The 12,753-nt window shown below is 40.1% G+C and overlaps 1 protein-coding gene and 1 long non-coding RNA gene across 25 annotated transcripts in view; one reads left to right on the forward strand and one right to left on the reverse strand.

Moving 5' to 3' along the window:
• LOC309529690 overlaps positions 1–12,753 on the forward strand; it is a 45,140-nt gene that overhangs the window by 20,758 nt on the left and 11,629 nt on the right. For all 5 annotated transcript variants that reach the window (XR_014218311.1, XR_014218312.1, XR_014218313.1 and 2 more), the window contains one exon: positions 5,178–5,328. This is a non-coding gene — a long non-coding RNA (uncharacterized lncRNA). The remainder of the gene's footprint in view (positions 1–5,177; positions 5,329–12,753) is intronic.
• Positions 8,414–12,753, reverse strand: part of ESRRG (estrogen related receptor gamma) — a 481,625-nt gene continuing 477,285 nt past the window's right edge. For all 20 annotated transcript variants that reach the window (XM_082217701.1, XM_082217711.1, XM_082217706.1 and 17 more), the window contains one exon: positions 8,414–12,255. In XM_082217701.1, the coding sequence (XP_082073827.1) occupies positions 12,011–12,255 (245 nt within the window). In that variant the 3' untranslated portion in view covers positions 8,414–12,010. The remainder of the gene's footprint in view (positions 12,256–12,753) is intronic.

Below are 12,753 nucleotides of genomic sequence, written 5' to 3' on the forward strand. Positions count from 1 at the left end.
CCACGCTGCCAGCATGCAATTTCTGTTCTCATCCTGAGGTAAAGTTCTTAACTTTAGGTACTACTTCCGGGTTAGCGGAGTCTGTAACCCGAAGTGTTTGTAGCCTGAGGTACCACTTTACCACACAGTAAGACAATGGTATGAGATCCCACAGGGCATGGAATCAAGTAGGAACAGAAGGAGCTGGCCTACTTGTGAGATCATGTGAGTGATGGAGGCCCAGTAAGGAGCTAAAGCCGTCAGGCCAGATGCAATGGGGAAAGAGAATCTGCCAAACCAAAAAGATCCATGATTCAACTTCAGAATCCATGTTTGGCCAAGAAGGGCCCAGCAGAAGTTACCAAGTGTGTATGATATGTTCTTAAGTGCTGTCAATATTTTTGGTGACTGAAGGACAAGGATACACCATACTGTTTCCTGTAGGTGTCACACAGTGGCTTTGGAGATAAGTACATGGTGCATGGGAGGAGTGCTGATTGGACAGCAGCATCCCTTTGCATGAGGACTGAGGCTCTGCTGAAAGAAAAGGCATTGGCCCCACCCTCATGGACTTCTCAAGTACTTGTTTTTGATTGTATCTGATGAAGCACACTTATAGCATAATATTTAGTAGTAGTACAGTCGTACCTTGGATCCCAAATGCCTTGCGAGTCAAACGTTTTGGCTCCCGAACACCGCAAACCCGGAAGTGAGTGTTCTGGCTTGCGAATGCTCTTTGGAACCCGAATGTCCAATGGGGCTTCTGCAGCTTTCGATTGGCTGCAGAAGCTTACTGCAGCCGATCAGAAGCCGCGCTTTGGTTTCTGAACATTTTGGAAGTCAAACAGACTTCTGGAACAGATTCCGCTCGACTTCCAAGGCAGAACTGTATTTATTACATTTGTTATTCACTGTATACAAAAGAAAAAGTATCAAAGCAGCTTAGCCAGATAAGATATAGTTAAATAAGGACTTCTCTTAAGTATATTGCTTTTGTATTTGTATGAACCCAGTGGTACAGTCAAAATAGAGCAACAGGATATTTTCCCTATGTTGTAATATCATGATACAATATTGAGAGACAATGTGGATCATTTAGACCTGAGATAATTGTTGATGATTTGGTCTGGTTTCCAAGCATAATTTGAAGTGTCAGCTTTGACCTATAAAGCCCTGCACATCATGGGACCTCAGTATCTGAAAGATCTCTTCCCATATGCATGTAGGCCCTTCTCTGAGTGCCTCAATAATAAATGGTATCTATGAGGGTGAGACAAAAGTGGAAAGGACCTAACAGAAGCAGAAGACATCAAGAAGAGGTGGCAAGAATACACAGAGGAATTATACCAGAAAGAAATGCATGTCTCATACACCCCAAGTAGTGTGGTTGCTGACCTTGAGCCAGACATCCTGGAGAGTGAAGTCAAATGGGCCTTAGAAAGCACTGCTAATAACAAGGCCAGTGGAAGTGATGATATTCCAGCTGAACTATTTAAAATTTTAAACGATGATGCTGTCAAGGTGCTACACTCAATATGCCAGCAAATGCAGCAGTGGCCAGAGGATTGGAGAAGATCAATCTACATCCCAATCCCTAAGAAGGGCAGTGCCAAAGAATGCTCCAACTACCGCACAATTGCACTCATTTCACACACTAGCAAGGTTATGCTTAAAATTCTACAAGGCAGGCTTAAGCAGTATGTGGACCGAGAACTCCCAGAAGTGCAAGCTGGATTTCGAAGGGGCAGAGGAACCAGAGACCAAATTGCAAACATGTGCTGGATTATGGAGAAAGCTAGAGAGTTCCAGAAAGACATCTACCTCTCCTTCATTGACTATGCAAAAGCCTTTGACTGTGTCGACCACAGCAAACTATGGCAAGTTCTTAAAGAAATGGGAGTGCCAGATCACCTCATCTGTCTCCTGAGAAATCTCTATGTGGGGCAAGAAGCTACAGTTAGAACTGGATATGGAACAACTGATTGGTTCAAAATTGGGAAAGGAGTATGGCAAGGCTGTATATTGTCTCCCTGCTTATTTAACTTATATGCATCATGAGAAAGGCTGGGCTGGATGAATCCCTAGCCGGAATTAAGATTGCTGGAAGAAATATCAACAACCTCAGATATGCAGATGACACAACCTTGATGGCAGAAAGTGAGGAGGAATTAAAGAACCTTTTAATGAGGGTGAAAGAGGAGAGGGCAAAATATGGTCTGAAGCTCAACATCAAAAAAACGAAGATCATGGCCACTGGTCCCATCACCTCCTGGCAAATAGAAGGGGAAGAAATGGAGGCAGTGAGAGATTTTACTTTTTTGGGCTCCATGATAACTGCAGATGGAGACAGCAGTCATGAAATTAAAAGACGCCTGCTCCTTGGCAGAAAGGCAATGGCAAACCTAGACAACATCTTAAAAAGCAGAGACATCACCTTGCCAACAAAGGTCCGTATAGTTAAAGCCATGGTTTTCCCAGTAGTGATGTATGGAAGTGAGAGCTGGACCATAAAGAAGGCTGATCGCCAAAGAATTGATGCTTTTGAATTATGGTGCTGGAGGAGACTCTTGAGAGTCCCATGGACTGCAAGAAGATCAAACCTCTCCATTCTTAAGGAAATCAGCCCTGAGTGCTCACTGGAAGGACAGATCGTGAAGCTGAGGCTCCAATACTTTGGCCACCTCATGAGAAGAGAAGACTCCCTGGAAAAGACCCTGATGTTGGGAAAGATGGAGGGCACAAGGAGAAGGGGACGACAGAGGACGAGATGGTTGGACAGTGTTCCCGAAGCTACAAACATGAGCCTGACCAAACTGTGGGAGGCAGTGGAAGACAGGAGTGTCTGGAGTGCTCTGGTCCATGGGGTCACGAAGAGTCGGACATGACTAAACGACTAAACAACAACATGAGGGTGAGCGCCTTTTCAGTGGTGGATCCTTGGTTGTGAAACACTTACCCCAGAAAGGCTCATCTATTTGCTGTTTTAATGTATTTTCAGCTACAGGTAAATACTTAAATACAGTGGTGCCCCGCAAGACGAACGCCTCGCGAGACGAAAAACTCGCAAAACGAAAGGTTTTTTCGTTTTCGAGTTGCCTCGCAAATCGAATTTCCCTATGGGCTTGCTTCGCAAAACGAAGCTTGCCCCGCAAGCTCCAGGGACAGCGGGAAGCGCAGCGCATCTTCCCCGCTGTCCCCGGACCTCTTTTGAAGCAAGGGGCGACAAGGGAGAGAAGCGATCTTCTCCTTTCTGCCCCTTGCTTCAAAAGAGGGGACAGAGCGGCGCTTCCCCTCTGTCCCCGGACGCTCTCCATAGGAATGCATTGATTGATTTTCAATGCATTCCTATGGGAAACCGTGCTTCGCAAGACGAAAAACTCGCAAGAAGAAATAACTTGCGGAACGAATTAATTTCGTCTTGCGAGGCACCACTGTAAAAAAAGTAAGTCTAAGCCTTTTAACATTTTAAATCATGAACTGTATCTAAATACTGTGATCTCCATTTTATGGTGGCTTAGAATATTGTTCCACCTCTATGAAGCTGTTTTTGTAGCTATTGTGAGGATGTGTTTGTGGCTGTTGGAGTGAAATGATATTCATTCTGCTTTGCATGTCATGCTTTATAAGAGTTTTGCACTGTTCTTGGCGCTTTGCAGGCTGCTCTCTGTGTTGCGTTGTGACTGCTGTTTTACTGGATTTCTTTTAAATTCTTTTTAATGGTTCGTTAGTCAAAGAACTCTAGTTACGCTACAACTTAATAAATACAAATTTGGCACAACAAATAAATAAATTTATATCCTGCTTTTTTTGTAACGGTGTCTACTCAAAAGCGGCAATGTTGTTGTTTTATGACCTAATTTCCTCTGAAAGCCACAGCGAAGTGCTGTCCTTTCTGTGCATCTCGAAGGCCTCCCATTTTTATGGCCCAATTAATTATTAATTTGACTCTCATCTGCAAAATCGGAGGGAGTCCGTGTCCTTCCAGGCAGCGCTCGCATTCGCGCGGTGCCATCGCATTCCTGCAGCTCTGCTTTCACCTACTGTAATTTCTCTGCTAATAAAGAATATTTAAAAACTGGCCAGGAATCCTAAATTTGAAAAACTCGCTGTTTATTTCAGTTCCAGAGAAATGATAATGCAGTCCTTTTCCAGATTTAATTTAAACAGGAACAGGCAAAACAAATCTCTGTGGAGGGCATTTGACAATAATAAAATATTTCTCCCAGCGGGTGAGCTGGTAGCAATTGTATTGTTGCCATCAAAGCTCACGTTGCAGCAGGTCATTACCATCATAACAAGCCCTTGGACCAACTGGCATGGGCATGCAACATTGAGCTCCTGATGGGCACATTATTTCAGACCTTTAACTTCACAGAGAACAAGACAAATGCTCCTGGGAAAGGAGGATTATATTTTAAAATTCCTTTCTCCCTCCTCCCCCCTCCCCCCTCCAGCCTCGCTTAATAATAAGATGCCACACGTAATCAATTGAATGCTTCTTGCTTTCTGTATATTAACTGATTTTAAGAAAACTGAAGGTTGGGTATTTGAGTCTTGTGGAAGAACGGCTGTAAAGCCTAATAAAAGGATAAACACTGCTCATGTCTAAGACGTCTCAGTTCACAGCGCACATGAAAGCAAAGCACAAATAAAATAAAGGGGGAAAGTGGGCAAATAGCAACAGGATTCCTATTTTTGGTGTTCAGGTGAAATTTTAAGAGTATGCTGTAGGACAGAAATAGAGAGGCTGTGGCTGTATACAATTGTTGGGCTGCAGCTCCCAACAGTCCTACCCAGCACGACCAACGGTCAAGGCGGATGGGAGCTGTAGTCCAGCAATATCTGGAAGGGCAACAGATTTTCCATCTTTGCTATGAGTACGATTTGTTCTCTTCAACATTTTTGCAATTTAGATACTGCTATGTAAGTCTTTCCCGACTGCTGGCATCAGTAGCTCAAGCTGCCAATGGTCCTTCCCAAGTCACCAAGCTCATCTTCCACATTTTGGTAACGCAACTGGTCACCACATTTTGGTAACCACATCCTTGGCCCTTGATAAAGGGCTTCTTCACAGACCGGTATGTACTTATAACTGAGCTGACATTTTCCAGCAGGAACTTCTAGTTCAAACTGGGGGTGTGGGGTCGAGACTAAAGGAGCACAGCATATCTCTCTTTTTTAAAATTTACTGCCACCAGTTTCAGTTCTCCCAAGACTGCCATTTCCCTCCTCGAAAGCTGCTATCATAATGATGCTACATGATGACTGCGTGACATCCTGGACCATTTGGGTATAAAAATGGCAAGCACTAATCATCGGGCACTTGGAGAAATACCAATAACAACTCTGGTAAGGCCTTATTCCATTCTTCTTTGCTGAGGTGCCCCCTATTTTACCACCTGCAAATGGGGTGTGGCAATATGTGTCGCGTGTGTGTGCGTATTTGTCTCTGTTTTAATTTAATATGCATTTTACATTTTGATTTTACTTTACAATATGTTTTAAGTTATTGCAAGCCATTCTGTGGGTCCTTATGGTTCAGAAAGCAGAATATAAATCAAATGAATGAATCAGTGTGTCTCTCTTTGTTCTCAGCAGGTTGCCAGCCACTTTAGCCATGTATGTTCAGTAGGGAGGCTTGGCACTAGGTGCAGGGAAGGTTAGTGACAGATGAAAATCAGTAGCATCTTGCTGAAATGAACATTTCTCAGAGGGCTAGGCTAGATTCTTGCAATATGCCTTCTGCAAGGGGTATTTTTGTTGTAGGGACATATCAAGTGATCTCTACAAAGTGGACTTGAGTGGGAATGATTGTGAATTCAGTGGTCGGTCTTGAAATCAGATGGAGTCACAGAATGCCAGTAGATTTCAGGATCTTAAATTTCTGCACAAAACCACTTGTAACTGTGGTGCCTTTGCTTCATATTTGAAATGGACTCCTCTGTTTACCAATGCCAGGGGCTACTGGGCACTGGGTACAGTATTACTTAACTGCCTCTCTTGGATTTTTGCAATGCTGTTAGGTTTCATGGGGGAATGTGTGGTTTCCTTTTCCAAATCTTGGAAAGCCCTTGTTGCTTTTCAGCACAATATTTTGCTCCTCTGGGGAAATGGTGTTTGAGCAAGCAGATGCTCACTGGATCCATTCAGACACTCATAACAGATATCAGTTACCAAGAGGATTTTGTAAATTGACAGCTGTGTATGACAGGCAGTGTTTACCCTGCTAGTCCTGGTTCCTTTATTTGGACTAGTCAAAAAATATAAGAGTATGCCACAGTCCCAATACGGTTTTTATGTGTCAGGACTGTTGAATCAGTGCACCAAAGACCCAAGAAAAGCCACCTGCTGTCACTGCATGGCTCGGGGCTATGATATATACAGTGGTACCTCGGGTTAAGTACTTAATTTGTTCTGGAGGTCCATTCTTAACCTGAAACTGTTCTTAACCTGAAGCACCACTTTAGCTAATGGGGCCTCCTGCTGCCGCCGCACCGCCGGAGCACGATTTTTGTTCTCATCCTGAAGCAAAGTTCTTAACCCGAGGTACTATTTCTGGGTTAGCTGAGTCTGTAACCTGAAGTGTATGTAACCCGAGGTACCACTGTATAGAGTTTCTCCGATTCAAGCCACAGCACAGAAAAGGCTTGCTTCATGCAACCATTTTGTTAGCATGCATTTAAAGATGATCAATGCAGCCTAATTCCATGGCTAAGCCTGGAACCTCAGTGAAATGGGTTTTGGGATTTGGGGAATCAGCCGAGAGAGTCTACACCTAGGAAACAGTGAAAAGAACACGCATGTACATATGATAAAATGCATGAGGCAAATGATCAGCATTTTTTTAGAGGGCAACTAGCAATCAGGTGCCAAAAATCTGGGATACTTTTTATAGGAGAGAAACAGAGCATGGAATAAAATGGCAGTAGTATAGTAATAACCCAATTTTATACAAGTTCATTCTGAAGTAAGTCCATTTGGCATCTGACCCAACAAAGCACATGTGCAACAGCTGGAAATTGTCTTGCATGAGTGGAGGTCAGTTTGCGTGTCTTTGTGTCCAACCCTTACTAATTGGGTGGGGAAGAAACCACTCCTTCCCCCTTCAGTCTCTCCCCCCCCCCTAGAAGATATGGTTAATTGTTACATCTGAATGAATAATTGGAAGCAAGCCATGACATGGGACTAATCTGAAGTGAGTTTGCATTATACTGAAAATATCAAATATTATGTGGGCCTGCACCAAGTAAGTTATGGCCAAAGAGAGAAAAAGTTGCACAGCAAGTTAAACCAAGGTTTCAGCAACAAATAATAATGATCACAAGCCATTGTTAAGTATTACATCTGGGCTGGGCATGGGTGAACAAAAAACCCCAGTCAATAATAGTCCTAATAGTGTCGTGAATTCTTAAGAACAAAAGAAAATATTTTAGGGAATTTCTTTCTAGTAACTCCTCCAAAAATCACGTGCTACAGTCTACTTTTTTTGTCATAATTTGGAATCTCCGTGTAGACATGTTTTATGAACGCAATATACCAATACCCAAAGGGAACCTGGTGATTTATCTTAATAGTGGAAGGGGTGGTGGAAAAACAGGGGCAGGGGCTGAATACTCCATTGTCTTTAGAAACCTTTGTGTCATACGACCTCTCTAGGGACTACCTAGCACTGAAGGTGAGAAACATGTTGAGCAAACAAATGACAAAATACTATCATGACAGGCTAAAAAGCAAAATTAGTGGTTTTTATGTTGATTCTAAAAAAAAGTCTTCTAGAAGCAAAAGTTGACCCTGTGGCAAGAAGGTACCACCTTTCTGACTCAAGCCAGAGATGCTGTTTCCTGATACATTTAAATCAAGGCTCAGCTATGGTCCTGGAGAATTACTAATGATCATCATTAACACCAATCTATATTATCACTCTACTAGCTTTTTGGCTTGCAATTCATAAATGCTGTTGCAAATAAGATCTTATTTTATTTTATTTTTAAAAAGGTTATCCAATTTGTAAAATAAATGAATAAATCACATTTTAGGAGTGGAATGATGACTATAGCTGTTGATGAAGAAAGCAAATAGCCCATTGAAGACAGTAGTAATATGATCTCAAAATTGCAGGGAACTTTTCTTTTATGACACTGACTGAGAGGTAATGATTTTCGGTAACGTGGCTTGATGTGGAGATGTTTTAAGATTAAATAAGTGCTTGTCAGAATGAATTATAATGTGTTAAGGGACAGTCTGCATATTCAGGTGTATGCAAAATGACTACACCACCCTGAAATTCATTTTGACAAGTCTTTATATAGCATGTAGCCATGTGGCTACATTAGCTGGAGGGCGTAGATCCTTAGAGCTCTACTAAAGGTAGGGCTTATTGATTTGATTTCGGGGGGGAGGGGGAGCAAAACAAAAGCCACAACGCACAAAAAAATTTAAAAGCAATTAAAAGTGGAAGCTTGTTTAATATTGCTCTACCATCATCCTGAAAGGCATAATAATTTGAGTTACACATCTGAACTGATTGGAGTTACAGAACCATATCTCCTTTTTGCATTTAACAATATATACAATATAAAATAAATACATTTACACAAATGGACATTGGTTGGAGCACACAGTATGATACACATCACAAAAATATACAGTTGATTGCTTTACAGATGTGAAGCCCATCTACAGCTATAGACATGATTTTTTTTTCATTTGTGTTTTTTACTAGTGGTTATTATGCAACTCCTGGATTATAATAAGCAGCTTAATTCAGTTTCCCCCCCTCTTTTGCGATCTTTGCACAATAAGACTGCCATAAAGTGTTTTCCTAGGCAGGTAAACAGAGACGCTTAAATAATTAAAATACAATTACCAACACCCATTTTCTCTTCCATAAGAAAAATAGCAGTTTTAATTTTTTATATCTTTTTATGTTAGCATTTAAATGCAAAATAGTGGAATAAATACAACAATCTGATTTGATTGAAACAAATGTGTAACTTCCAGGAGTCACACAATCATATTGCTTTAAATAAGGAGAAAGAAATAACAGTAAGAGGAAAGAAAATAGCCTATTAGAAATTTCTTCTGCACATTGAACTGAATGGGGGAGCCACACAAGACCATAGAGCTCTTACACATACCCCTTTCATTTCAATGGCTTGTGCAGGAGAAATTCCATCTGGATCAATTCCTCTAAATGAAATTTGTTATGCTAAAACACCTTTTGAAATCTTCCCCAATACTTCACAATAAATAAGTTAAAATTTCATTCAGCAAGGTTTAAGATGAATGTTATTCTAATGCCTGTGCAGTGTATCTGTGTTTCAGTTAACAATTGTACAGCCACGAGATATTTGTTCATTGCAGCTCTAAAAATTACTGAAAACCAATAGTAAAAAAAAATTGCACTGTGTTCCTTTAACACATTCCAGCTTTCTTAAGTCTTTGTATGCTTTTCTTTTCTGAGTGTGTTGATTGGCTATTGACCCTGAAAACCCAAGTTCTTCAATGCGATACAGCAAAAACAATATTTATATTAGATATTTATATATACATATATAGTGTAGTTGAACAGTAGCAACTTAAACCCTGCACAAATTTTCTGGAAAATAATTATTCTGCACTCTTACATATATAAATAATTTTATAGAATCAGCACCATTTCCCTCCCCCGCCCCCAGGAGTTGTGAGGTTTTGCCATTTTTCAAAAGGGACGTGCCAATTTCCAAACTCCTATCACGCTATTAATTTCAGGTTATTGGCCAACTGAATGAATTGCTAATGATGATTTATCTAGGACCACACGACAGTCACTTCTCTACTGAGAAAAACACAATCTACAAGAGAATCCCATATAGCTAATGAGAGATATACAGTATTTCTAGCACAAGGTTGATGTATCATCAGCCTGTTGTATTTTGTTTAAAGCACACGAGTAGCAATAATTTTGGAAACGTGTCTGCATTAAAAAAAAAAGGTTTTGCAACAACACAGAGCAAGTTAATAACAACATCTGAGAGATGATTGGATGAAAGCTATATTTACAGCGTTTAAAAATTAGACTTATCTATAATCTTGAAATATTCAAAGTTTTATTTCTAAGCTATACATAGGTATTCTATAATAAACTGTTACAGAAATTATCCCTTGTTTTGAAAATATTATGATTTCAATGTGTATTTGTCCATAATGAGTACTTGGTTGGATTTTTTTCCCAATTTCTTAATTATTACTAGGAAGAACCTTATTATCAGAAGGAATAGAATATACTACTGAAGTCTCCTGAGGAATTTTACATCCAATATTGTCTCTAATTCTACCCTGTGTCTATAAGCACACGCCACAAGAATCCAAACACCACAAGAACAAGACAACAGTCTTTGAATGCAACAGAAAAAATTCCAAAAAGCACAGCAAACATGAAACATTGAAAAGCTGAACTACATTTCTTTTGTTTGTTAGGATTACAATTTTAATTACATTTGTGTACATAGAATAAGGTTGTTCACATAGTACAGGGAGCAGCTACTAACACTGGTACATTGGTATAGCATTTGATGGAGGTTATTGTTTATTGGTTATTTAGCGACTGTAGTTTTCTGGGGGCATCTAATTAGTTTATACATTAGATTACACCTCTTAACAGTCTTGAAATCGACCAACTTTTATGCTGTGACAACACTGGTTGAAAAAGCAGGTATACTGGTTAGGCTGTTTGTTTAAAAATGGCAATCTACCCAAAATAATATTTTTTTACAAATTAATAAATAATGGGTACTAGGTACTAGTGCTAGGTTCTTGAATTTGGTCAGAGGCTGACTATTCTGATATCTGATTCTGCCTTATTGCTAGTTGCAGTGGGTTGAACTTTGGAATAAAGTCTGCAATTTTGTAAAGACAAGCCATATTATTAATTAACACACAGTATCATGTAGCAATTGTACCTTGGCCGTACAGAAGCACTTACTAACTTTTTTTTTTTTAATTCCTATTTGACATGGCATCTTAACATGTTAGACTACTCTGATATACTGTAGGTGTAATCTAATCCTTTGTTTCAGTGAACACTTAAGATATAAATTGGAGCTCATGCGAAGAACGAGATGTCTTAGACCAGACTGGCACACAACATAAATTGCATCCGTGATAATATGCACCTTCCCTTCAACTATTGCTTGAGTAAGATAAATTCCCACGTTAACAAATGGCTGAAAAGTGGTAAAGCTGGTAGAAAAAAATCTTCTGTTAGTAAGAAGAACCAAAACATTTGTTTTTTTAAAAAAATCTTCCTTCAGGATTCATTTGTCCTTCATTAACTGTTTGTCATTGTTCAAGCCAGCACAAAAAAATGCAGTATTTATTTATTTATCTTTCCTCTTTAGTATTGCATGAATGAATAAAGCTCAAACTATTCCCTGAAAAAGTTACATCGTAGCTAACCTAAGAAATATCTGGAAGACTTGAAAAAACAATTAAGGAATCAAATGGCTGTAACTGATCTAGATGGAAATGCAATGATAAGAAGCAGCCAATGCGTCGTCATCGAAGTCGTCTAATTAGAGGCTGCTCTTGTGAAACCTAATACTGCATTCAGTCAGTTCATCGTGTTGTACTGTACTGCTATTTACGATGGTTCTCTTTTGATTCCTTTGTCATTGGGGTATTGTGGTTCGTAATAAGTTCACTGGCATCCATATTATGGATTTCAATCCTTTGGCAGGCCTGGCTTCCATCTCTCTTCTATTAGAGACCTCTTTTTAAAAGATTCAGCAGCATAGGGTGTGGGGGAGAGAAAACGAAAAAGAAAAACCAGAACGGTAAAAAGAAGAGAGAAATCAAGAAAGGGAAACTGTGTCGGAGAAGACACGGAATAGAAAGAGCTGCTGCTTCTCAGTCTTGCTGCGACGTATCACTGCAGTCATTTTAGTTTCCTTAATTTAGATGCTAAAGTTTCTTTGTCGTGGTTTTCCTGTTTATGGTTTTCCCTTTCATTAAAATTCCAGCGTGCATGACTGGAAGGCCCAGGATGCTTTAGTCAGACCTTGGCCTCCAGCATTTCCAAAAAAAGTTTGTGCATGGGGACTTTGCCTTCCAGTTTGATGTTGTAGAAGTGCTGCACAGCCTTGGTGGAGGTTTGCCTCAGCAGCGGCAGAGTCATCAGCATCTTGCCAGCCCGGCGCGGGTCTTCCATATGCTGCCCAGCCTCATAATCCTGCAGTGCCTCATGTAAGACATCTTGAAGTTTCTGAACGGCTTCGACATCTTCTATGTGCATTGAGTCTGCAAAACAAAAGAGCAAAACAGCGGTTTTTAGTTTCCGTGCCAGAAAGCAAGATTACGATGCCAATGCTCTAGACTGTAACTTGCACCGTAATAAGGAGCAGCACAATAATTGTTTATGGATTTACATGGATTTACCCAGCATTTTCTGGGCTCTCTTATGAGTAAGTTAGATAATTACTCTCATATTACCATATTGACCTTCTGGAAAATGTTTGAGTCTCTGGTGTAATTACAAACATGTAATTGCTTCCTGCGCTTGGTTTATATAGATTAAGAGAAACTAGCATTGAAATTTGTATAAATATTTTCTTTTTCTTGACTTTTAAAAGCATCTTTTCATTAAGTATTCTTCGTCCAGTTTACAGACCTGGACTCTGTGTTTTCAAAATGTATTTCCTAGATAAATACATTTACAGGGGCCTTCTCGGTAGTGGCGCCCTCCCTATGGAACGTCCTCCCACCAGATGTCAAAGAGAACAACAACTACCAGACTTT

Source organism: Podarcis vaucheri (genome assembly GCF_965113315.1).
Source record: "Podarcis vaucheri genome assembly, chromosome: 3".
Taxonomy (NCBI): domain Eukaryota; kingdom Metazoa; phylum Chordata; class Lepidosauria; order Squamata; family Lacertidae; genus Podarcis; species Podarcis vaucheri.